The following is a 25,364-nucleotide window of genomic DNA, read 5'->3' on the forward strand; positions in this document are numbered from 1 at the left end:
GTATTTGAAATTCATCAGCTTCGTCAAATAAAATAATTGATTGTTGCCGGATTTTGAGGCATATAGCTGTTAAGCTTGTCCATAATGTTCTGGCGTGAGTCTCATTACAAATGTGGTTGTATACATTATCATCGACAAATTGTCGAATATAACCACAAACTTGTTCATGCTCGAAAGCCCATTCTTCATTAGTCTTGTCTTCCGGTTTGCTTGAACCAAACACGGGCAGATGCATCTTGGTTACCATAAGGAGATCTCTCATTTTATTTCTCCATATATGGTAATTTGCGCCATTTAGACTGATCATTTTGCTCGTTCTAGCTTCCATGACTTTTGAATGAATAGTAACCGTATATATAAATAGTACCAATATATAAGAATAGTAACTGTACACGTAAATAGTACCATACGTGAATAGTACCTGTATGCGTGAATAGTACTATACGTGAATAGTGCTGGGCTTAACAGTGACGGGCTCAGCAACAGTAACGTCAATAGTAACTATTCACCATCAACTGCGAGTTACTATTTTACTATTCATCACTAAGTTGATTTTGCAACGTCTTTCCGAGCGGACTGCACCAACGGACTCGTCGTAATTTTCTCGTCTTCGTGGTATATTTATTTTCAAAATATATCTACGGATCCGGTACCGCTATCTGACCGGCTGAACCAGGCTCTGATACCACTTGTTAGGATACCGACAATAAAAATCGAGAATAATTAAGAAGCGAAAAAATTAAAATTGGGACACACAGAAATTTATGTGGTTCACCCTCAACTGTTTAGGGCTACTTCCACGGGACCAACACCGAATAATTCTTCTATTATTAAAAATAGTAGGCTTACAAGAAAGTAATACAAAATAGTAGCACTCACAAGTGTTTCCCAAAAACACCCTAATAATCTTCACTATTTTCTAAACCCTTAGTTTTAAGAACCCTTCTTAAAACTGAACTCTCTAATTCTTCTTTCGCGTTTTATTGGTGCATCTAAACTGAGAAACATTCTCTCCTATTTATAGGAAAGGGAATGAGAGAGTCGTGTGTTTGTTACACACGGCTCTCCATTAATTTCGTAGTTGGTTGCCGACATTTGAATGGTTGGCAACCAACCTTTTGCTTTTTCAAACAACACATTTTTTTTTCTCTTTATTATTATTATTATTATTTTTTTTTTCAAACTGTGTGGTCCCAGCACAACACCACCAACAGAAGGAAACTCTATAATCATAATATAATAGCAAAACAATGAATTACTTACTTGAATGGACTTGGGATTGCAAATAGAAAAAGATTAATGCCAAAAAAAACTTGACTTTTTCTTGTTGTTACTCTGATGTATCATTTTTCGTTTCTGTTTATTTTTTTTTATAAAAATAAAAATTCAAATGCAAATAGAATCCAGTAATAAAACTCCATGTAAGTTGACCATCCGGCACGCTAAGCAGACTTGTTCTTTATCCTCTAGCCTGGATCAGTTAAACTGTTTCACAGTCATCTATGCTAATTCCTAAATGCCATGAAAACAATTTCCTTATCATGTCTTCGCCCAATTTGGGACAAACATAACTGTCGACTGGAAGATAATCTTGACTCATTGAAAGATGCAGTTAACGAACTGAAGAACAAGAAGGAAAGCATAAGAATTAGGATAAAGCGTGAAGCAAGCCCGTACAAGGAGCGCACCTACAGAGTAACTGATTGGTTGTGTAAGGCGGATCGGTTAGAAACAGAGACAGATAAAGTTATTGCAGAAGGTCAAGAAGAACTGCTAAGGAGAGAGCCTAGATGTTGCTGCGCCAATTGCTTCTGTAATTCAAATTCTGAAGTTGGTAAGAGAGTTTGGGAAAAGCTCAACTCCGTCAATCAAATCTTGATTGAAGGCAATTTCGATTTTGTTGTTCAAATAAGGCCTCATGATTTTGTCGATTTGATTAATGTTGAGGCCACTGTGGATTTTGAATCTGGATTGGATGATGTTTGGAGATGTGTTGAGGACGATAGTTTTAGAATTATTGGAATATATGGAATGGCAGGTATTGGCAAGACTACCCTTTTGAAAAAGATTAAGGATGAGCTTCTTGTTAGAAAACAAGAATTTGAGAAGGTGATTTGGGTTGAAGTGTCCAGAGAAGCAAATGTTGACGCAATCCAAAATGTTATTCGCAAACAGTTAAGCATCTCGAACGAGACATGGAAAAAAACAAACAAGAGAGATATGGAGAGATTGTTGGGCAGCAAGAAATTCATATTGTTATTAGATGATCTATGGGACAGATTGGATCTCTTAAAATTTGGAGTTCCAGTGTCTGATGGAAGTGGTTCAAAAGTGATATTCACTACTAGATCAGAGAGGGTATGTGATGAAATGAAAGCTCAGAAAAAGCTGAAATTGAAATGTTTGTCACGAGAACAAGCGTTGACATTGTTCCGGTCAAAGGTTGGTTTGAATTATAGTAACTTTACAGATCATGTCGCAGACACCATTAACACAGAATTTTGCCAAGGTTTGCCACTTGCCCTCATTTCCATCGCACAAGCAATGTCTAGAATGAGCAATAGTGAGGTCGAACACAGAATAAGCACATTGCAAAATTACCCATCCACGTTTCCAGGTATGAATCACATTTTTCGCATTATTGAGCCCAGTTTTGATAGCTTAGAGGATGATATCCTTAAAAATTGTTTCATTCATACTTGTATACTACCTAATTTGATTAGAAAAGATGAAGTTATTAAACTATGGATTGGAGAGGGGATTTTAGATATGTATGCTAAGAACTTGGGAGATTATGTTATCAAGAGGTTAAAGGCATCTTGTCTATTGGAGGGTGATGAATCAAGTGATATTTTTTGGATGCATAGTGTCATTCGGACTTTTGGCTTGTGGTTAGCTCGTGAGCATGGAGAAAAGGAGAATAAGGTTTTAGTACAAGAGCGAAGGGTTGAGAAATGGACTGAAGCTGTGCGAATATCAATATATGATCAGAAAAATGTAATGCTTCCTTTAAGTCCTTGTCCTCAAGTTCGGACTCTGCTTATTAGATATACCAACCTAAATGCATTTCCAACAGGGTTGCAATCTATGAACGCCTTGGGAGTTTTAGACTTGTCAAAAAACAAAAACTTATCTGAGTTACCTAGTGGTATTGGTTCATTAATCAACTTGCAATATCTTAATCTCTCTTTTACAAGTATAAAGGAATTGCCTGTTGAAATGAAAAACTTGGCAAATCTAAGGCTTTTGCTTATGGATTATACTGAAAATTTTCAAGTTATACCTAAGAGATTAATATCAAGTTTTTCGTCACTGCAAGTATTCAACAAGCTAGGCGATAAAATCTTTGAGGACACAACTTTGTTAGAAGAGTTGGAATCCATTGAACATTTGAGTGACATAAGTATTAGTTTATTCAGTTATTCGGCTGCTGAAAGGATGCTGAACTCACTACAAAGTTGCATTAGAAATCTATCATTGAAGCATGTAGAGAAACTCAACATTCCGATCTCAGTTTTATCAAGACTGGTGCATTTGGAAGAGCTTGATATAGAAGGTTGTGAAGATTTGAGATTTGAAAATGACAATACCCAATATTATGTTTTGAACTTTCAAAGTCTGCGAATTCGGGGTTGTTCCAAGATATATGATTTGCGATGGCTGATTTTCGCTCCTAAAATTCGAACTCTTGATCTACGAAGTTGCGAATCATTGTTTGAAATTGTAGGAAATGATTTTGAATCTGAAGAAATCAAAGAAATTGATACACGTTTGGGTATATTACCAAGTCTAAAGAAATTATACTTGGAAGATCTTCAACATTTACACCACATCTGCCATCAAGCTTTGCAATTTCCAGTTCTGATGGATATAGTTGTGATTGGCTGTCCAAATCTAGTAGAACTCCCATTTCATTTACATAGTGCAACGAGGTTAAGAGACATAAAGGGAGCTAAAAGCTGGTGGGACCGCTTGAAGTGGGAGGATGTAGCTATTAGAGATGTTTTCGATTACAAATTTCAAGGTAATATCTTTCCTTTAAATATTTTGAACAATAAATAAATTTTATTTGATTTTGATAGTACTTTTGTAAATAAATAAAAAAAAAACTTTTAAAATTTCTACTTAATTAAATGAAAGATATATTGAATTCCCATCTATCTATTGTATAAAAAAAAAGGGATTTTGACAATAAATAAATTTTACCTGATTTTTGTTATGCCAAACCAAAGTTTATGCTAAACTTGTAAATTTTTAAAATAAACATTGAATAACATTGTCAGCACAGTTAGATCATATTTGAATTTTTTTTTTTTAATTTTTTTAACCATTGGGTATCTAAAGTCCACTAACCTATCTAATTTAGATCACTGTCATTTCATCTCACCCCTGTAGGATCATAATTGGATGATTTAATTACTATAGTTGACAATTTAAAGTCTCAGAGAAAAAAAAAAAAAAAAACCGTTAAAATTCAAGATAAATATCAATGTAATATCAAATTCAAATTCTTTTTCAACTTTCCCTCTAAATCCTTGCACAGTTGCTAATTCATTTTCTTTCCTTATTTAGATGTTTTTGGAGCTAGCCAATTTCAGCAAATCCATTACTCAAGAACTGCTTCTCCACGTATGAACCGGCAACAAGAAGGCTCAACAGCAGGTATCTTGTTTTAGACTTTTAGCTTAAATAATATGTTTTATAGCCCTTCAAGAGTAATACTAATACATAGTATTTAGACTCGATGCGTGTATCTTCTCATATATATTATATTTTAGATACAATGCAGTCATAATTTCTTGTTTAATCTTGTTTTATGAGGCGTTATTATTTTGATTCCTTGTGTATTGGGCCATGAAGGTAAGCTCTTAAGCCACGCAGATACTGCTCCTTCAACTACAAAAGGAAAAGGAAAAAGAAAATTGATATCGAAGTCTCCTATTGCCCCTAAAACAATCCAGGACCGTCGACCTTCAAATCCAAGAGGAAAACGAAAATGGGTGTTTAAGTCTCCTCTTGGCATTAGGAGTAAAGCCATGCTTTCAAATACAAAAGAAGAATCTGTTATTATCACTAAGAGGCTTGGAAGCAGTTGGCTGAAGACCTTTACCTATGAAGAATTAGTAGAGGCAACTGCTAATTTCTCTTACGGCAGTCTGCTAGGTGAGGGTGGTTCTGGTAAAGTTTACAAAGGAATGTTATCAAATGGTGAAGCAGTTGCTGTTAAGCACTTCAAAAATGATAGGGAAACTGCGGATAATGAATTTTTGGCAGAGATTGAGACCATTAGCCGAATCCATCACCGTAATATTGTCAAGCTAGTTGGATATTGCCAAAACCAAGCAAATAAACTTCTTGTTTATGAGTTTGTTCCCAACAACTCTTTGAGATATCATTTATTTGGTGAGTTCTTTTCCTAATTTCATTTATTTCTCACAACGAAGAAAAAGATTTATAAAGCAAAAATTAGTTCTGATGGTTAACATTGCATGCAGAAAATGACAATTTGAGTATTGATTGGTCAATAAGAATGAAAATCGCTGTAGGATCCGCAAAAGGATTGACATATTTGCATGAAGAGTGTGAGTATTTCACTTCATGTTATTGTTATTATTATTAAATTAAATGTTAAGAGATATTCGTTTTTGAATTGTCACTTTCCTTTCCTGATATACCCATTTGTAGGTGAACCCAGGATCGTCCACAGGAATATCAACCCCAGTAACATTCTTCTTGATCATAGCTTTGAGCCAAAGGTAACATTTATGTACGAGACATTATTCTTGCTAATTTTGCTACACACTGAACATTACTTAATCTAGGCTTCTTCTATCATCAGGCTTTTTAATTTATTATTTATTTAATTATTAGGCTTAATTTCAGATTTCAGATTTTGGACTTGCCATTGTCTTTCCAGATTCTGTTACTGAAATTTACGAGAAAGTTATGGGAACTATAGGGTAAGAAACTTTTTCTATTTGTTAAGTAATCTGACCATAACTAATTACATCTCCTTTGATGATTTCTTGGTTTTCATGAAAATTGTTTGGCTCTCGTGCGTAGTTATCTGGAACCTGAGTATCTGCAACATGGAAAGATCACTGTCAAGACCGACGTCTTCTGCTATGGGGTGGTGCTTATGGAGTTGATTACTGGCAAGAGAGCGGTTGAAACAATGGACGACGATCTAGTTCTTTCGGTACGTATGTTCTATACATAATCCAATCAAATCATAAGCAAAGTTTTGATAAAATTAATAAGATAAAATAAAAAACAATACATATTTTTAAAGGATCCTATACATATTTGTGAGTGCGGGAGAAATGTCGGTGTCAGATACTGGTACATTCAATCTTTAAGGCATCCATACAAGCTATTACGTTATTAAACCGACATTTGTGTCTTTCAAAATTTAGGTGAAGTCTCTACTTAAAGAAAGTCTGGAGACTGGTAATGGGTACGCTTTTATCGATCCCAAATTGGGCCTAAGCTATGATCTAGATGAAATGCACAGAATGATTTTTTGTGCTGCAGCCTGTGTGTATAAACCTGCGGAACTTCGCCCACAAATGAGCCAGGTAAATTTATCTCTCTCCCTATATATATATATGTTTAAATAATATTTCTTATATAGATTCAGAAAGAAACCACAAGCAGACTGAATTGATTAAATTTATTACTTTTTCAGGATTATTAATTTAGTTTTTAAATGAACGCATATTGGTCCTAATCAGTATTATCTATGATATAATTAACCGGTTTCAATTTTACAGCCAATTTTTTTGGTCTCAGGATGATTGGAATGTAATTAAACTTTTGTCTCAACAAATAATTCAACATGTAAGCTAATTTTTTTCTACCATTATAGATAGTTTCAGCTCTAAAAGGGAATATTCCTGTCGTGAGTATATGGCGCCCAGGAGACAATTCTTTCCTATATGATAGACAACGGTATGAATCTCCGGCGCGAAGCACAGGATCGGGCACTGTAGGCACAGGATCGGGCACTGTAGGCACAGGAGCGGGCAGTGTAGATGAGATATATGAGGATGAAGAGTATTTGAGATGATATAGTTTTCTATTTGCATTCGGTTATGATTTAAGTAACTTGATTCTCGAGTAATATAGTTTTCTTTTTCGTTTAATTTTTTTTTTTCAGAAAAAAAATGGTGATTCAAGATGAAAGTTCAAACCAGCCAACTAGAATTACTAAATTGTTTAGGTGAAAAAAAATGTTAGCGATGGAAATTATCTATAAATATGTAGAAGTGAGAATGGAGAGAGGAATACTAAAATTGGAAAAAAAAAAAATACCCTTAATAAATTTATAGATCGATAAGAATATTTTTAAAAATTTTAATTTTATTAGTTAAGAAAATAAAAAAATTTTAATTTGATTAGTTGTTTTATTTCCTACTTTAATCCAATTATATTGAGAGATAGAGGAAAGGTTTGTTATGATTGAGAAAGATAAATAATAAAGAGAAGAGATATTTTAGCTTCAGTAAAAGGATAAAAATAAATAACACTATTTGTTCAACAATAAATGAAAAATAAATTGGTCAACTTTTGATAGTGGCATTTTCTTTCTTCCTCTATTATATTGGACGGAAAATAACTAAGAAAAAAAAAATTATAATCTTTAATATAATTTTTCTTCCTTATTTTCTTTCCTATCATTTCGAAGTCGTTCCACGGCTTGCATTTATAAATTTTCTCTTTTCACATGAGTGAGAAAATCGAATAGATCATCATACGATTGACCATTTTATTATTAATTGAATCTTGATAGAAAACAAAATTAATATATCAACATTTAATACCAATAAATTTTTATTATTTAATTAATTTCAAGAACAATTTAAGATGTTTCATTTATTTTTTATAGATATTAAGGATATAGTATTAAAAAATAAAATAAAAATTATAGTTTAATCATATTAATTAAAATTTTTAATTTATATATAAATCAAATCAGAACATAGATTATGAGACAAATGAAATATTTTTTTTTACTAATAAATATATCACAAAGGAAACTTTAATGTTATGGCGCACCACGTTCATTACTCAATTTTAGTCATTTGGATTTAATTGGCTAATATATATATTTTTTAAATGTCAAGGGCCGGCCGTGGCCTTGGATGCCCTTGAGTAATTTTTCTTTTTGATATAAATATATATATAGAGAGAGAGAGAGAGGAACGAATTGGACCTCTCTTCTTGTTGCTCTTGACATGTATCATTTTTCTTTCATTTTCATTTGTTTTTATAAAAAAGAGCCGGAAAATGAAAAATAAAAATTCAAATGCGAATAGAAATAAGTAATAAAATACTCCATATACAAGTTGACTATCCAGCACGCCAAGCAAACTTGTTCTCTTTCCTGTAGCTAGGCTAGGATCGTTGAAATTCTTTCATAGACATCTATGAACAATTACTTTTCTCTTGAATCAGAAATAGCTAAATTTTCATTTTGTTTATCCTAATCCCTAAATGCCATGGAAACAATTTCTTTATCATGTTTTCGTCCAATTTGGAACAAACATAATTATCAACTGGAAGATAATCTTGATCCGTTGAAATATGCTTTTAACCAACTGAAGAACAAGAAGGAGAACATAAAAATTAGGATAAAGCGTGAAGCAAGCCCGTACAAGGAGCGCACCTACAGAGTGACTGACTGGCTGTATAGGGCAGACCGGTTAGAAGCAGAGATAGAGAAAGTTATTGCAGAAGGTCAAGAAGAACTGCTGAGGAGAGAGCCTAGATGTTGCTGCGCCAATTGCTTCTATAATTCAAGTTCTGAAGTTGGGAAGAGAGTTTGGGAAAAGCTCAACTCCGTCAATCAAATCTTGATTGAAGGTAATTTTGATTTTGTTGTTCAAAGAACTCCTCATGATTTTGTGGATTTGATTAATGTTGAGGCCACTGTGGATTTTGAATCTGGATTGGATGATGTTTGGAGATGTGTTGAGGACGATAGTTTTAGAATTATTGGAATATATGGAATGGCAGGTATTGGCAAGACTACTCTTTTGAAAAAGATTAAAGATGAGCTCCTTATTAGAAGACAAGATTTTGAGAAGGTGATTTGGGTTAAAGTGTCCAGAGAAGCAAATGTTGGTGCAATCCAGAATGTTATTCGCAAACAGTTTAGCATCTCGAATGACACGTGGAAAAGTACAAACATGAGAGATAAAACTATGGCTATGGAGAGATTGTTGGGCAGTAGAAAGTTCATATTGTTATTAGATGATGTATGGGATAGATTAGATCTTTTAAAACTTGGGGTTCCTCTATCTAATCAAAATGGTATCAAAGTCATATTCACAACTAGATCAGAAAGGGTGTGCGATGAAATGGAAGCTCAGGTAAAATTGAAATTGAAATGTTTGTCACGGGAAGAGGCATTGAAATTGTTCTTGATAAAGGTTGGTGTGGATCATAGTCATCCTATGAAATATGTTGCGGACACTATCAATGCAGAATTTTGCCAAGGTTTGCCACTTGCCCTTGTAGCTGTTGGGCAAGCAATGGCTAAAATGAGTAATCGTAAGCTGTGGGTAACTAGGACATTGCAAACCTACCCACCAATGTTGCCAGGTATGGATCATATTTTTCGCATTATTGAGCCTAGTTTTGAGAGCTTAGACGATGATACACTTAAAGATTGTTTCATATATATTTCTATGCTGCCTAATATGATTAGAAAAGATGAACTCATTAAGCTATGGGTTGGAGAGCGGATTTTGGATATGTCCACTAAGAACTTGGGAGACTATATTATCAAGAGGTTAAAGGAATCTTGTCTATTAGAGGTTGATGAATTAAGTGATATTTTTTGGATGCATGGTATCATTCGTGCATTTGGCTTGTGGTTAGGTCGTGAACGCGGGAAAAAGGAGAATGCTTTTTTAGTACAAGAACGAAGGTTAGAAAAATGGACTGAAGCTGTGAGAATATCAATTTATGATCAGAATGATGATGTACTGCTTCCTTTATGTCCTTGTCCTCAACTTCACACTTTGCTTATTAGAAACAGTGAAATAAGTGCATTGCCAATGGAATGGCCCTCTATGAGTTCCTTAGGAGTTTTAGATTTGTCAAAAAACAAAAGGTTAGTTGAGTTGCCTAGTAGCATTGGTTCATTAAGCAACTTGCAATATCTTAATATCTCTTTTACAAATATAAAGGAATTGCCTGTAGAAACTAAAAATTTGGCAAATTTAAAGCTTTTGCTTATGGATTATACTGAAAAATTTCAAGTTATACCTAAGAGATTAATATCAAGTTTTCCGTCACTGCAAGCATTCAATAAGTTAGGCAATGAAATCTTTGATGACACAGTCTTGTTAGAAGAGTTGGAATCCATTGAACGTCTGGTTGACATAAGTGTTAGCTTGTTCAGTTATTTGGCTGTAGAAAAGATGCTGAACTCTTCAAGATTGCTAAGTTGGATTAGGAATCTATCTATAAAGCAAGTAGAGAAGCTCAAAATTCCAATTTCAGTTTTATCAAGAATGGTGCATTTGAAAGAACTTGTTATAGAAAACTGTGAATATTTAAGATTTGAAAGTGACAATACCCAATATTATGTTTTGAACTTTCAAAGTCTACAAATTCGGGGTTGTTCCAAGATACAAGATTTGCAATGGCTCATTTTCGCTCCTAGAATCCGAACACTTGATTTACGAAATTGTGAATCATTGCTTGAAATTGTAGGTGGTGATTTTAAATCCGAAGAAATTAAAGAAATTGATGAACGTTTAGGTATATTATCAAATCTAAAGAAATTACATTTGGGAGATCTTCCACATTTACACCAGATTTGCCATCAGGCCTTGCAATTTCCAGTTCTAGTGAATGTAGTTGTCATTGCCTGCCCAAGCCTAGTAGAGCTCCCATTTCATTTACATAGTGCAAAGAGGTTGAGTGACATAAAAGGAAGCAAAAGCTGGTGGGACCGCTTGAAATGGAAGGATGTACCTACTAGAGAAGTTTTTCAATGCAAATTTCAAGGTAATACTCTAACTTTCCTTTTAACTGCATATTTCCATTGCTATCTAAATAGTTAAGAATTTCAAATTTATTGGCATGAGTTTTAAATTCCATTAATTAATGCAAGTTTTCCTGTTTTTAGTATAGAGATTAAATTTATATATTTCAATAGTACTTTTATAGATATAAAAAAATTCTAAAATTTCTATTTATTAAATGAAAAGTTTGGCATAATTCCATCCTCTTGTGAAATTTTCAGACAACCTCAAAATGAATTATTGTGGTAGATAATTAGGAACTTTGAATAATACATAAATTTTACCTAGTTTTTGTTATACCAAACAAGAAATTTATATCAGATTCATAAATTGTTCAAAATTTCTCATCTAAAACCTCTCATTAATTGAAATAGTGAAACATGAAAATGGTAAACTATACCAAAGTATTGGATTTGAAGAATGAAAATTGACTAATTGGTTGGTGGTTTTAGAAAACTATCCGTCAACTTTTAGTTTGAAAATTGATGAATAATATTGTTTGCACACTTCTTATATGTGAATATAGTTGATTTGTAAAATATAGGCACACTATATTTGATTATTTGGTAATATTGAATAATTTTCACTAAGTTAATTTCTAAGAGCTTAAGGACATTATTAATGAATAAGTGGACCACAATTAGACAATTATAGTAAACGTCCACAAAGAAAAAACATTAAAATTTGAAGATGTATTTGGATATGAAGACTAGATTTGAAATCTAATTGAAAGTGAATTTGGATTTCAATTTATAGTAAAATATCATAAAATATCAATGTAATGTCAAATTCAAATACCCTTCGCTCTAAGCCCTTGTCGATCCAAACAGACTCGCATATTATATATGTGTTTGTACTGTTGCTAATTTATTTTCTTTCCCTATCTAGATGTTTTTGGAGCTGGCCAGGAAACCCATGTCTCAGGAACTGCTCCTTCACACATGGACCGACAACAAGAGCTGAAGCCTCTCAGCATTGAGAGCTCCACAGAAGGTATCTTGTTTTAGACTTTGGGTTTGGTAGTTATAGCTCAATTTTATGAGAATGAGCCTGTTCGTCATAAGATTTAAGATTATATTGGGATAAATCAAATACATTAACAATAACTATACTAGTCTCAGTACACTTTTAAATCTAATAGGAAATAATTAAATTATATAATCTGTGTCAATCCATGACAAAATTAACTCCTCCTTTTCCATAGTTCGCAGGTTATGTTTCATCAAATGTAATTAAATATAAGATGTAAAAAAATAAAAGTTCAATAAAGACAATAAGCAAAAATATCGTTGATTTCCAGAATTTATTTTATAGCCTATCTACAGTTACCTTGAGTATCAGACTCAATGTGATTTTGTGTCTTCTTGTATATTATATTTTTAAAATCAATGAAATTCTATGTTCTAAAAGAAGCTGTAGTTATTTATTGGATGTATGATGAATATCATTTTGATTCCCTGTCTAGTTGGCTGTGAAGCTAGCCCACCTCATTCTGTAAGCCACACAGATATTACTCCTTCAAAAACAAAAGGAAAAGGAAAAGGAAAAGGAAAATCAATGTTGAAGTCTCCTATTGGCAATAGGAGAAAATCGGTCCTGGACCGTCAAGCAGAGGTTACTCCTTCAGATACAAAAGGAAAATGGGCATTGAAGTCTCTTATTGGCATTAAGGAAAAATCAATATTGGAACGCCGTACGGAGTTTGCTCCTTCAAGTACAAAAGAAGAAAAATTGATGTTGGAGTCTCTTGTTGGTATTAAGAGGCTTGGAAGTAATTGGCCAAAGTCCTTTACTTTTAAAGAACTAGTTGTGGCAACTTCTAGTTTCTCTGATGTCAACCAGCTAGGTATGGGTGGTTTTGGTACAGTCTATAAGGGAATACTTTCAAGTGGTCAAGTTGTTGCAATCAAGAAGTTCAGTAATTCTTATAGAAGTGTGGATAAAGAATTTTGGGTAGAGATTGAAATCATTAGTCGGATACATCATCGTAATATTATCAAGCTGATTGGATATTGCCAAAATAAAGATAACAAATTAATTGTTTATGAGTACCTTCCCAATTACTCCTTGGGGTCTCATTTACACGGTGAGTCCTCATTTCATTCAGTCTACTTCTTTCATTACACCTCCCTGCCGCCCCCCCCCCCCCCCCCCCCCCCCCCCCCCCCCCCAAAACTCTATTTATCTTCATATATATTGTTCTTGATAAAGGAAAATATTTAACATTGCAGGAGAGAAGAAGCCGACTATTAATTGGTCAACCAGAATGCAAATTGCATTGGGCTCTGCAAAAGGATTGGCGTATTTGCATGATGACTGTGAGTGTTTACTCCATGCTCTGTCTTTGGCATAGTGTCTGTGTGTGTATATATATACTTGTTGAATTTGACTCTCTTTTCTTATATACTCATTCTTAGGTGAACCAAGGATCATCCATCGAAATATCAAGCCGAATAATATTCTTCTTGATCATAACTTTGAACCTAAGGTACATAGCATTCATGAGAGATAAAAGATTATTTTTTATTTTGTATATTGGATTTAGGATTTTATTTTTCGGTCACATTAAGGGTCAACTTTCACACACAAAAGTAAGTCAATATTTTAGATTCACTCAAAAGTCAAATCATTTATATTGCAAGGATTAAGATTATGCAAATGAAAAAATTCTCTCATTTTTGAACTGGCTTTAGAATAAAATAAGGGAAAAACTCATTTATTAGTTGAGTTTATCTTTAGGATTGGCCAAATGAGATTTATACAGTGTTTGGGATAAATCCTGTATTTGATTTCATTTGCAAATGAAGTTTATTAAAAAATTCATTTGTAAAAAAATTTTCATATTTGAATCAACTATATATTTCATTTGTATTTACAATTTATTAGCTTTAATAGCTAGTGCTTCAGTTCACTTGTAAACTTTATTGATTTTGTTAGAATTTGGTCCAAGTAGAGCCATTTCATGCAATTGAAAATATAAACTTTCAAATGACTTTTCATTTATAATAAATATAAAAATTTAGATTCGTAAATGAATTCTATAAAACTTTATAAAATTCATTTATATGAAACAAGCTCTTAAATTTAAATTCACCCCTTCCTCTGCAAAGCCATAGACAAAATTTTAAGCGGGTTTTCTTGGAATATTATAAAACTCAGTTAAATTTTAATCCCAATTTAATTGTGATATGTGGTCTACAGGACATTTTCATTCTATCCCACTTGATGATTTGTCCTCTAATTTTACTTGTTACTTCTTTCTGATAATAATTTGATGCCTTTTGTTTTCAATTTTATATTATTTCTTACTAGAAGTAGATGATTTGATGTTTGGTTGGTACATTTAACTTTTTAGTTGTGTTGTGTTTAATATTTCAGATTTCAGGATTTGAACTTGCTTTAAGCTTTCAAGATTCTGATTCTGAAATTGACATGGAGCCCATTGCAGGAACTATGGGGTATGATAAATTTTCTACTTGTTATCGAGCATATTTAATTACACATTTATTCGTAGAGTTAATCAGTTTTCAGGAAATTAAATTTCTTGGTTTTGTTCCTCATTTCTTCTCATATACTCCTTGTCTAACTGCAGTTATCTGGCTCCTGAGTATGCCCTAAGTGGGGTGGTCACTGTTAAGGTCGATGTCTACTCCTTTGGTGTTGTGCTTTTGGAGTTGGTTACAGGGAAGAAAGCTAATATGAGAGAGAGCTATGACCATGTTGGCCTAGTTTCTTGGGTACGTACTTGTTATGTATTTCACACTAGTCAATAATAATGTTTATCTAATCCAATCAGTTTTGTCTAATGATACTGAATTTGTCTTAACTTGGTGAGTCGGAACAGGTCCTTTGGATTTTTTTTCCAGCTGTTTGAGGTTGATTCTTTCCAGTTTTATGTCACAGTGAAATTAACAAATAAAAAAAATCTTTATCGAAAGCTCCACTTAAATCATCCAGACCATGGCCCATGTCAAGAATCTCTGTTTTAGTTAATCCATATTATATATAGTGATGTTGGAAAATTGGAAAAATAACCATTACCTTTATTGTCTTTCAAAATTTAGGTAAAATCTCTATTCAGAGGAGGTTTGAAGACCGGTGATTATTATGCATTTATCGACCCCAAACTGCAAGACTATGATGAATATGAAATGGATCGAATGATTTATTGTGCTGCAGCTTGTGTGTATAAACCTGCAAACCTCCGCCCAGAAATGAACCAGGTATAAATTCATAAGAGATTGTATTTATGGCAATGTTTGGATTGATGATTTTGAAATTCATGTAATTTGTCAAATTGCATGAGAAACCCAAAAAAAAAAAAAAGAAGGAAGTTTTTAATTTCATGGATTTGTATAATATCTCCTGTTTGGTGTAGAGATCAAAACCATAGATTTGGAAAATATGTTTTATGAAAAAACAAAAAATTATAATATTTTATTCATTTAAATGAGGGGTTTGGCAAAATTCAACAGTCACATTTGAGGTTTATAAAATCATCAAATTGAGAGATTAATTTGTAGTAGATGAAGAATTTTGAAAAATCCATAGATTCAACATGTATGTTGAATATGCATCATTAGTATGTAAATGAACTAGTCTGAACTCTGAACTATATAATAATAATTCAACATGTAAGCTAATTTTTCTGCCATTGCTATGTCATGCAGATAGTTGAAGCTCTAAGAGGAAATATTCCTTTGGCGAGTATATGGCATGCGGAAGACGATGCTTTCCTATCTGATCGACCACCGTATGAATCTCAATTTCGTGCAGGGTCGGTTGGTCGAGATGAGATTCATGAAACTCCAATTCCATCTCCTGCACGAAGCACGGGGTCAGGCGGACGAGATGAGATTTACGAGGTTCAAGAGTATTTGAGATAAAACCAAAGAAATCAACACTGCAATGCTAGTACTGGTTTCGTGATTTTTTATCCTTTGTATACATTGCTCTAAATGATTGTTTGGAGTGATGGATTGTGAAATTCACGGATGTCATAAAATCAATATTCCATGAATCTCACGTTCCATTATATGTATAGAAACAAAAAAAATTATGAATTTGATCTGAAATTTTCAGAATAAAATTAAGTGAATTCACTATGGAATTTCCCTCTTCCAAATTGAAACCATAAATTTTATGGATTGTGGCCTATTTTTTCTCAATCTGATAGTGAAATTTGGCAAATCCGTGAAATGTTTATATACCATCAAAGTTAGTAGCTTTTTTACTGTTATCAGGGAAAACAAAAGTGAAGATGAGAGGCCTGCAGTTAAAGAAAGGTGGTTGACAGTGAAAAAGTTTGTGTATTAGACGATTAGCATAGGAATGGGAGAAACTATAGTGATGGTAATTTGTAAAAAAAAAATAATGTGGTGTTATGTTTAATTATTCTAAGCGGATTGGATGTGTGTCAGATCACTGAATCCACTTCTAGGTATAAGCGAATTAATATTTTCTTTTACAAATTGCTTTTTGATTATACTGTGTAGCTTATACCAGATGCATATTCATGTTCTTTAAATTTTCTTAGAATTCTTCAATAAAAACTGCATTATTTTGGTAAATAGTTTCGGAATTACATTATTTTTCTGATAAATAGTTTTACAGAAACATTATTTTGGTGATACACCCTAATTTGTGCTGTGTTATGTGTAATGAAGTTATATTAACTGTAATCCTATTAATTAGGTTCGGTGGATAAGTCTCATATTTTACCTCTTTTCTTTTTTTTTTTTTTTTTTTTTTTCAATTAACTTTAGGATATATATATTTTTAATAATAAATACACTTTAAAATTAATTATATGCTATACTATTGCACGCTATAATTTTTTTGTAAAAGATGGATTCTGCATTCAATTATATGAATTAAAAAATATAGCAAATTGATAATTATATTTTAAAAATAATTATCATAATGATTGATATAATTTTATAAGTTGGAGTGTTTTATAAAATTATTTTATAAGTTTAATAAATGTTTAATGGGTATAATTTTATAAGTTAAAATAAAAGTTAAAGGTGCTGTAAAATTAAAATAATAAAGTTCAAAGGTGGAGTTATGTATTCTGCTTTTAATTTATTATGTTTAGTTTGGAAAATAGTAATACTCAAGAAAAAAAAAAAGAAAAAATAGTTACTCCATATTAAACAAATAAACATTCAAGGATTTTATAATCCACTTTCCGCTACCTGTTTAATTAATATTCTAAAAATATTTAAAATAATTATTTTTCTAAAAAAATATATGTATACACATTACTAATTATAATTAATGCTATAATTATATATAATATCGATATTATATTTTTTATTAAGTCAAAATATAATTTTAAGACAATTGGTGCATTTATATTTTCTTAATTTATGAATTCAAGTACTTAATTTACAATAATCAAGTTCGAATCAAATTGCTGCATTTTAAGTCGATACCCAATCCACTCTTATCTTACGTCCCATGATTTTGATTTTTATATAAATTAAGAAAAATAAATTAGTATAGTTGGACTATATTTTTTATTTAGCTTTTTTTCTGAAATATCTCTCCATAATATTAAATAATATGTATAATCGGAAATATTGATGTAAATTAAAAAAGCGTATATTAAAAAATTAAATAATAATATTTTAGAAAAGAAAATAACACTATACTTTAAGACAACTAAAAAGGAAAATGAAACTATTTATATGGGATTAGGGAAGTAAAAATTTATGAATTATTCAAGTTGACTTGAGCTGAACTCGTGGACATTTTCTTGGATTCCTCTCGCTTTTTAACAAATTCATTATAATTCTTTCTTAGCTCTGAGGATCAAATAAGCATCGATTCCTTCTTTTAGTTCTGATCTCTGTGAATCATGGCTGGCGTAGACGCAGCAGCTACTGGCCCAATCTGGGATGCTATCAAAAGCGGCATATGTTTTTGCTGTGCTCGTGCAGAGTACTTCGATGATCTGGAAATCCATCTCGAGTCCTTTAAAAGGAAGTTAGATCTGCTGGAGGACAGAAAGTTTCATCTAGAGAGAAGGGTCAAACATGAAAAAAGACCATGGAATCAGCCATTGGACGAAGTAACAATCTGGCTCAAAAGAGTAAGTAGCTTGCAGAAGAGAGCAGAGAAGATTATCCAAGAAGCTGAAGAAGAAATTCAAAACAGAACTCTCAGATGTTTCTGTCCCAAACACTGTTGCTCCTTCAACAAGGTTGGGAAGACTGTGAGTGAAAAGGTTAATGAAGTGGATGAATTGATAGAAGAGGGTAAAAATTTTGATGTTGTTGTTGAGAGAAGTGTTGACCCAGTGGATGAGATGCCTGTTCCGGAGACTGTGGGGTTAGAGTCAATGATTAATGAAATCTGGAAATTGATTGAAGACTCAAATGTGAGAATTATTGGGTTACATGGCATGGGGGGCGTGGGTAAAACCACTCTCCTAAAGAAGATGTACAATGAGATGTGTTACCGTGATTATATGATGGTTTGGGTTGACAATCCTCAAGTTGAAGCTGCTCAAGAAGCTATTAGCAAAACCTTAGGCATTGCTGAAAATCAACAGAAATTCATCAAAAGGGCGATATGGAACTCACTGAGAAATGTGAAGTTTGTCTTGATGTTGGATAATTTAGGAGAGGAATGGAATCATCAACTTTTGGAAGAGGTTGGAGTTCCTTTGGATAGCAACAAGAATGGATCCAAGGTTATTTTCACCACCCGGTGAGAAAAGGTTTGTGACGCGATGAAGGCAACAAAAATTAAACTAGATTGTTTGCCAACAGAAGCTGCTGTAAAATTGTTCAAGTTACATGTAGGAGAGGCCACTCTAGCTGCTAACTGGGAGATTTCGGAGCTGGCTAAGGATATTGCTGAGGCATGCGATGGGTTTCCGCTTCTACTCACCACAACTGGGAGAGCCATGGCTGGTAAGACCAATGTCCACATTTGGAAGCGTGAAAGAGAACATTTGAAGAATCAGCTATCTAAAGTCACAAATGTTGAAAATCACGTCTTTCCTGTTCTCAAGGTAAGTTATGACACATTGAGCAATAATACTCTCCAGAAATGTTTTCTCTATTTTTCTCTGTTCTCAGAGAGTGATAATATTAAGAAAGAGGAAGTAATTGGACTCTGGAAAGCAGAAGGGTATCTTGATGAATTAAATGAAGACACATTGTTTTGTAACGATGCAAGGGCAAAAGGAGAAACTATATTAGAGAGTTTAATGCGTGCAAATCTGCTAGAGAGTGGCAAGTCCTTACATTTTGTTAAAATTCATGATGTGATTCGGGAAATGACCCTGTGGCTAGCTTGTGAGAAGGGAAAGTCAGAGGATAAAGTTTTGGTGAGTGAAAAAGCACTAAATTTTTCAAAATGGATTAATGCGGAGAAGATATCATTGCTGGGTTCCAGCATCAAATCTCTCCCTCAGAGGCCTTCTTGCCATTCTCTTACAACATTGCTTATCAGGGCTACTAATTTGGATACACTGCCAATTGAATTCTTTCAATTTATGCCTGCTTTAAGAGTTTTGTCCCTGTCAGATAATGAATGTTTAGTTGAGCTACCTATGGGAATTGGAAATTTGAGCAACTTACATTACCTTAATTTGTCAGGGACATCTATACAAATATTGCCACTGGAGGTTCAAAATTTGAAAAAGCTGCAGACTTTGATACTGGACAGAGCTCGCCTCCAGCTAATTATACCTGAGGGTGTAATATCTGGTCTTTCGTCATTACGGACATTTAGTTTGTATGATCAGGTTCATTCTCTACACGATAGGGAAGTAAAGCTTCTAGAGGAATTGGAATGCCTGGAAAATATAAACGAGATTGAAATACTTTTGTCTATTGCTAGTTTTGTTGAAGAAGTATTGAGCAAGCAAAAATTGCGAAGATGCATCAAACAGCTGCAACTAGTACAACGTAGAGATATGCAAAAACTCTCTCTGACAAGGATGGAGCATCTAGAAAGACTTGAATTGTTAAAATGCCCATCTTTAACAGAGGTGGAAATTGAAGATGAACACGAGGAAAAATCATGCAATGTCTCTAACTACCTCCTGAGAAGGCAGGAATGCTTTCCCAATCTTCGTTTTGTAAGGATTTGTGATTGTTCAATAAAGAATGTGGCATTTCTCATGTATATCAAAAACCTGCAGTCCTTAAAATTAATTGACTGCAGCGAAATTGTTGAAGTACTCAGTGAAGATTGTGGACAAAATGTATTCAAGAATCTGATGAACCTGTCATTGAAACACCTGCCAAAGTTGAAGTCCATCTATAGCCATGCCTTGGAATTTCCTTCTCTTGTGAAGCTTGTAGTGTGTGACTGTCCAGATCTAAGAAGCCTCCCATTAGATTCCTACAGTGCAAAAAATCTAAAGCAGATAAAAGGAAGTAGAACCTGGTGGAATGAATTACTGTGGAACAGAAAATCCATTGAACATACTTTCTCCCAAAAGCTTCAAGACACATCACCAGATCCTGTATGTTTAATTCCTACTGAAGTCTCTTTTTATCACTTTAAATTACTAGATTTATTGGTTTTTTATTTTAAGAAAAGCCATTTACTTTTTTTAAAGGAAAACATTTTCTGAAATAGTAATTTATTTATTAATTATTTTTCACCTTTAACATAGAACTTTTGTTACTCTTCTCCACTTCATTCATTCATCCATCTTAGACTAGTTGAAAGATTTCATTATTAACAAATAACTGCTCAGTTCATGAAATTGAATTAATTTCCAAAGAAACCTCAACTGTTCATAGTAATTCTGGGGGTTTACTGCACAAACAGATAGGTCATGTTTATACTGTGATTTACACTGTTCTATCTAGCTATTTTGTATCCTAAACACAGCCAAACATACACGTCATTGAAATTTGAATTTGAGATTGCACTTTGTTTCATATATGGTCAACACCTTCAATATAGTTTTCTCTTGATCTAGTGTTAAGTATTCTTAATTTCTCTTATTTGTGTGGTTTTGTAACAGGTTCTCGAGCTTGTAAAGGCTTATTACAATCCCCACCTGACTTCATATTACATTGTGCAAGAAAACCTTAATTCTTGTGTTGTACTATAATCATTGAAATTTGTAAAGCTTAATCTACTGTCGGGAATGCAGGAGAGTACATCTGGTTTGGGTTGATCAAAGTAAATGCTGTTGAATCCACTGTATATGATCAAGAAAATGGTTGTTTTTTTTTTTTTTTTTCCTTTTATAACTTCTGGATAGATGGTCCTTTGTGCGAACTACAATGCTAAGTAGCCCAAAGGGTGCATGTGATTTGTAGACTATGAGAGAATTTATTTAATTATTTTGCAGTTGCTGTCATAGAATCAAATAACTGATAGAATTGGTATTTAATTTCATGTTGGAAATATCAGGTTGAGCAACTTTGCTTTGAGTATGAGAGTTGCAGGTGCTTCAGATCAATGACTGAGTAGTTTGTATTGTCAAATAGTCTTTTTTATCAGTCTTATTATGTTGTTAATGGATTTGATCTGTGAGGACGTATTTTATGTCTTAACCTAAAATTTGGAGGTTAAGTAAATTCTGCATTTATTTATTAAAGTGTGGAGGTTTTATCATCAGTTGCTTACATAATTTACAGAGGAACTGCTAAAAAAAAAAAAAAAGGCTTAGAATAAAACTCTGGAACTTTATGAAGCCACTTCCCAAAAAAAGTGGACACTGAAACCTGTCATTTTGTTTCACAAAAAAGGGGCGTTCCGAGAATCGAACTCGGGACCTCTCGCACCCAAAGCGAGAATCATACCACTAGACCAAACGCCCATCTGATGTAATCGTTCCATTATATATATATATATCTATATATATATGCAAAAAGACCGCTACTCCCGTGGAGAGATTGGTTCACATCGTAAATCGTAATATTATTTTACAGGAAATTTCCTCGTTGTTTCCAAATTACACGAGGTGGAAGAAAGAGACGGGAAATTTTCGAAGATTCCTCGCTAGTTGCTACTCAGTGTATCCTCAAACAGTCAAACTTGGCTTGTAGACACAGAGAAAAGAAAGGTAAGTGGCCCTGCAAATTTCAAAGTTTACTTTTTAGTCGTTTGCCCATTTAACTTGGATGATCAAATGTCTGCCCATTAATTTAATTTCTGGCTTGCCTGTTTGCAACAACCTTCTTTACTCTTTCCTTCCATCTCACACTACACATTTGCCAAGGTTTTGGTCTTTTGTGTTTTGCCTCCATAGCTGCCAAGAACCATGGATTTTGTAAGTCTAATCTTGGATTTCGCCACTAGCTTCTGCAATTGCACCGCCAGGCATACAAATTATATCCGTAAGCTTAAAAAGAATCTTTATTCTTTGAGTAACGCAATGAAGAACTTAAGAACCTTAATGCAGATGTCAAGAGAAGGATCCAACTTGCTGAGCAGCAACACTTGTTCTGTACAAACCTAGTGAAAAGCTGGGTAGAGAGAGTAAAAGTTATGGAGGAGGTGGTTAATGAAATTCTGCAAAAAGGGGATCTTGAGATGCAGAACAAATGTTTTAGAAGTCGATGTCCTAAGAATTGGCGATCCTGCTACAAACTTGGAAAGATGGTAATCCAGAAGCTCAATTCTGTCAGGGAACTAGTGAATAAAGGCAATTTTGATATTGTTGCTTAAAGCTAGACTCAACATTTGAAAGAGTTTGGAGATGCCTTGAAGACCCAAATGTTGGGGTTTTCGGGTTGTATGGAATGGGGGGAGTCGGTAAAACTACCCTCTTAAAGAAAAAGATTAACAATGAGCACATAGCCCATAACTATTTCTTTCACTAGAAATACCATCTTTGAAGCATTCTTCAAAATCTCGCCACTGGATAGAAAAGCTCAAAATTCTTTAATCTAAGCATGACAATGCCTAAAACTTTTGATTAGAGGGGCGTTCCGAGAATCGAACTCGGGACCTCTCGCACCCAAAGCGAGAATCATACCACTAGACCAAACGCCCAGCTTGTCTTGATTTGTGCTACTTATTCCTTTGGCGGAAACTAAGAAATCCAGGATGAGCTCGAACTAGAAAAACGTTACTATGCATAATTCTTTAGCAAACACTCCCTTAACTTGAATGCATTTAAGTTTGAACAATCAAAGACAACTCTTGTGCAAAACAATTTTTTTTGCACGAGTTCCCTTCATTTTCTTCTCGGCTTCAAATATCAATTGCAGGAAAATGCTAATACAAGTATTCAACAACAGCCAGAGAAAAGTAAAAGATCAAGTATAGCATACCCTCATCCCCAAATGAAGCAAGAAATAAGTAATATTTCTTACGAAATAAATTTCAAACTGTTGAATACATACTAGTTCAATGATAATACAACCCCAGAATATTTATCACTTCTCCTTTACTGGGGCAACTTCCCTGATCGAAACACCGCAAATTTATTAAATTTTGAGTAGGAAAACTCTATTCCATTCTCCGTCAACAATCCTTCAATCAATCTCTTATCCCTTTCAGGTTCTTTACTTTCACATTCAAGTTCATAACTTATCCCAAAATCATAAATAGTCTCATCAAGCTCCATTTTTAATCCTTTCCAATCAAACACTTGCCTTACATTCCTAAATCCACCTAAACAAACAAATTCTTCGTTCCCTTTGACTCCAAATTCCTCTCTAACTCTATCCATTATATTTGAGCTCTGCAACGATCTTAACCGCCATGGCTCAGCAACACACAAGCGTCCAATTTGTGGATCGAGAGGCTCTTCTTGTTCCTCCACGCGGCTGATTCCGTTGGACATTACGGGTTTGGCTTTGAGGGAGAGGACGCATTGAGAATCTAGATTGTAGAAACGGAGGCGGAGAGCTGCGAGGCTTGATGAGAGATGGGAGTTTTTGGTGTCGAAAAAGATGTTTTCTTGCATTAGGGTTTTGGTGTGGAAAGGAGAGAGGACTGTTGAGAGCTTTTGATGGGCGTTTAAATTTGGGAGACGAAGTTTCACTTCTACTTCCATGCTAAACAAGGATCTGCTTGTATTTAATTAGTAATATATTATAAAAAGATAGAAAATTTGATAAAGATAGAAAATTTGATGAAGATAGAATGATTGATGCTCTGTTGGGATGCCTAGAAAGCAAACGAAAAGAATGGAAAAGCTGACCTGAAGAATTGTAAATTACAATTAGGGCTCTTTTGCTTGCATTTACAAAGAACAGAGAGCATAATTAGCTAGTGACAGGGCAAGGCCAGTGCGAAAAGGGTTTCATAGAAACGGACTGCAGCAGGACGTGGCGGTGCTGCTGTGAAAGCAATGACGGCGGCGTAGGTACTGTTATACTGGTTCGGACACGGGTTTGGATCTGAAGTGGGTTATGTCAAACATATGGAGCAGGACGTATGGGCTGAGTGAGAAGATAGAGCTTGAATTTTTAGCCTCAAAAATAGAATGGGATAATAATAATAATGAGAATAAAACTAAGTATTAGTAATTAATTAATGATAAATGAAAATATTTATTTTAATATTGATTTATTTTAGAGAGCCCATCCACTTGAGGAAGTGTCATATAGCATAAAACATAAACTCTATGTATATATATGTAATGATTATAATTGTTTCAGGCTTTGTATTAATTACTGATCCAAATTATAATTTTAAAAACTCACAGGGAGCTAAGGGTTATTTAGTTCAAAATTGAAACTAGTCGAAAAATAATCGGGAATGGATTTCCTAATCCTATTGGAAAAATCACCGTCTCTCTCCGATACCAATAAAAGTTCTGAATCGATCACTGCACTTGCCTTTAACTCCCAATCACCTCTTCAAACGCTATTTCGTGTTTAAGGTTTTCTCTCGCTGTTGCCTACTTTACTAGTTCAAGTTTTAAAATTGAATTAGGGTTTCGACACTTATCTGATCCTGCATCTTTCCTTGGCGGTAAAAGAAGCCCCGAAGATATGGATATGGAGGAAGACGACTATCAGGAATATATTCCTGTTGCCAAACGCCGTGCAATTGAAGCACAAAAGATCCTACAAAGAAAAGGAAAATCTGCTTTGGAGGATGATTTTGAAAAATCAAAGCTAGCTGAAGCAAAGCCCAGTCTTCTCGTTAAAGCCTCTCAGCTTAAAAGGGACCAACCGGAAATAAGTCAAACGGAGCAGATAGTGCAGCAAGAGAAGGAAATGATAGAGCATTTATCAGATAGGAAAACCCTAATGTCTGTTCGTGAATTGGCTAAAGGAATTACGTATACTGAGCCTTTGTTAACTGGGTGGAAACCGCCGCTTCAGATTAGAAGAATGTCTAGAAAGCAGTGCGACGCAATTCGAAAACAATGGCATATTATAG

The 25,364-nt window shown here is 33.8% G+C and overlaps 4 protein-coding genes, 3 non-coding genes and 1 pseudogene across 7 annotated transcripts; 5 read left to right on the top strand and 3 right to left on the bottom strand.

Annotated features, from left to right (window-relative positions):
• The first annotated feature begins 1,331 nt into the window (after nt 1–1,331).
• Nucleotides 1,332–16,149, top strand: LOC105635047 (uncharacterized). The gene is made up of 18 exons (XM_012218038.4): nt 1,332–4,024; nt 4,573–4,662; nt 4,861–5,403; nt 5,496–5,582; nt 5,686–5,756; nt 5,884–5,960; nt 6,064–6,199; nt 6,417–6,578; nt 6,869–7,066; nt 8,490–11,022; nt 11,928–12,032; nt 12,505–13,125; nt 13,271–13,357; nt 13,457–13,527; nt 14,418–14,497; nt 14,632–14,776; nt 15,104–15,262; nt 15,710–16,149. Exons 1-18 carry the CDS (start codon nt 1,522–1,524, stop codon nt 15,923–15,925), a joined length of 7,884 nt encoding a protein of 2,627 aa, XP_012073428.2. The 5' UTR covers nt 1,332–1,521; the 3' UTR covers nt 15,926–16,149.
• Nucleotides 16,150–17,901: 1,752 nt separating this feature from the next.
• Nucleotides 17,902–18,759, top strand: LOC149499357 (putative disease resistance protein At5g63020). Its single transcript, XM_089715411.1, has one exon. It carries the CDS (start codon nt 17,902–17,904, stop codon nt 18,757–18,759), a length of 858 nt encoding a protein of 285 aa, XP_089571537.1.
• Nucleotides 18,760–18,777: 18 nt separating this feature from the next.
• On the top strand, nt 18,778–21,440 carry LOC105634806 (disease resistance protein RPS5-like). Its single transcript, XM_089715408.1, has 2 exons — nt 18,778–20,526; nt 21,037–21,440. Exons 1-2 carry the CDS (start codon nt 18,778–18,780, stop codon nt 21,124–21,126), a joined length of 1,839 nt encoding a protein of 612 aa, XP_089571534.1. The 3' UTR covers nt 21,127–21,440.
• A 328-nt stretch (nt 21,441–21,768) lies between these two features.
• On the bottom strand, nt 21,769–21,840 carry TRNAP-UGG (transfer RNA proline (anticodon UGG)). Its single transcript has one exon. It is a non-coding gene; the product is annotated as a tRNA-Pro (tRNA).
• Nucleotides 21,841–21,902: 62 nt separating this feature from the next.
• Nucleotides 21,903–22,849, top strand: LOC110009552 (uncharacterized). Its single transcript, XR_016321335.1, has 2 exons — nt 21,903–22,086; nt 22,426–22,849. It is a non-coding gene; the product is annotated as an uncharacterized LOC110009552 (transcript).
• A 97-nt stretch (nt 22,850–22,946) lies between these two features.
• TRNAP-UGG (transfer RNA proline (anticodon UGG)) lies at nt 22,947–23,018 on the bottom strand. The gene has a single exon. It is a non-coding gene; the product is annotated as a tRNA-Pro (tRNA).
• Nucleotides 23,019–23,312: 294 nt separating this feature from the next.
• LOC149499358 (triphosphate tunnel metalloenzyme 3-like) lies at nt 23,313–24,315 on the bottom strand. Its single transcript, XM_089723004.1, has 2 exons — nt 24,175–24,315; nt 23,313–24,040 (listed from the first exon to the last, which is right to left on the bottom strand). The coding sequence occupies exons 1-2, from the start codon at nt 24,234–24,236 to the stop codon at nt 23,416–23,418; spliced, it is 687 nt and encodes a 228-aa protein (XP_089579130.1). The 5' UTR covers nt 24,237–24,315; the 3' UTR covers nt 23,313–23,415.
• A 655-nt stretch (nt 24,316–24,970) lies between these two features.
• Nucleotides 24,971–25,364, top strand: part of LOC149499359 (DEAD-box ATP-dependent RNA helicase 35 pseudogene) — a 753-nt pseudogene continuing 359 nt past the window's right edge.

The sequence above is a fragment of the Jatropha curcas genome, chromosome 1, assembly GCF_041381405.1.
Source record: "Jatropha curcas cultivar XTBG-Jc1 chromosome 1, XTBG_Jcur_1.0, whole genome shotgun sequence".
Lineage (NCBI taxonomy): Eukaryota > Viridiplantae > Streptophyta > Magnoliopsida > Malpighiales > Euphorbiaceae > Jatropha > Jatropha curcas.

What these genes read in the sequence shown, in the direction of transcription:
- LOC105635047 (XM_012218038.4), top strand. Translation starts at nt 1,522, where the DNA reads ATGAAAACAATTTCCTTATCATGTCTTCGCCCAATTTGGGACAAACAT. An exon ending in ATCATAGCTTTGAGCCAAAG is followed by an intron (nt 5,757 to 5,883) that starts GTAACATTTATG and finishes GCTTAATTTCAG; the next exon opens with ATTTCAGATTTTGGACTTGC. An exon ending in TTCGCCCACAAATGAGCCAG is followed by an intron (nt 6,579 to 6,868) that starts GTAAATTTATCT and finishes CTACCATTATAG; the next exon opens with ATAGTTTCAGCTCTAAAAGG.
- LOC149499357 (XM_089715411.1), top strand. Translation starts at nt 17,902, where the DNA reads ATGGCTGGCGTAGACGCAGCAGCTACTGGCCCAATCTGGGATGCTATC.
- LOC105634806 (XM_089715408.1), top strand. Translation starts at nt 18,778, where the DNA reads ATGAAGGCAACAAAAATTAAACTAGATTGTTTGCCAACAGAAGCTGCT. An exon ending in AAGACACATCACCAGATCCT is followed by an intron (nt 20,527 to 21,036) that starts GTATGTTTAATT and finishes GTTTTGTAACAG; the next exon opens with GTTCTCGAGCTTGTAAAGGC.
- LOC149499358 (XM_089723004.1), bottom strand. Translation starts at nt 24,236, where the DNA reads ATGCTCTCTGTTCTTTGTAAATGCAAGCAAAAGAGCCCTAATTGTAAT. An exon ending in TGTAATTTACAATTCTTCAG is followed by an intron (nt 24,041 to 24,174) that starts GTCAGCTTTTCC and finishes AAATACAAGCAG; the next exon opens with ATCCTTGTTTAGCATGGAAG.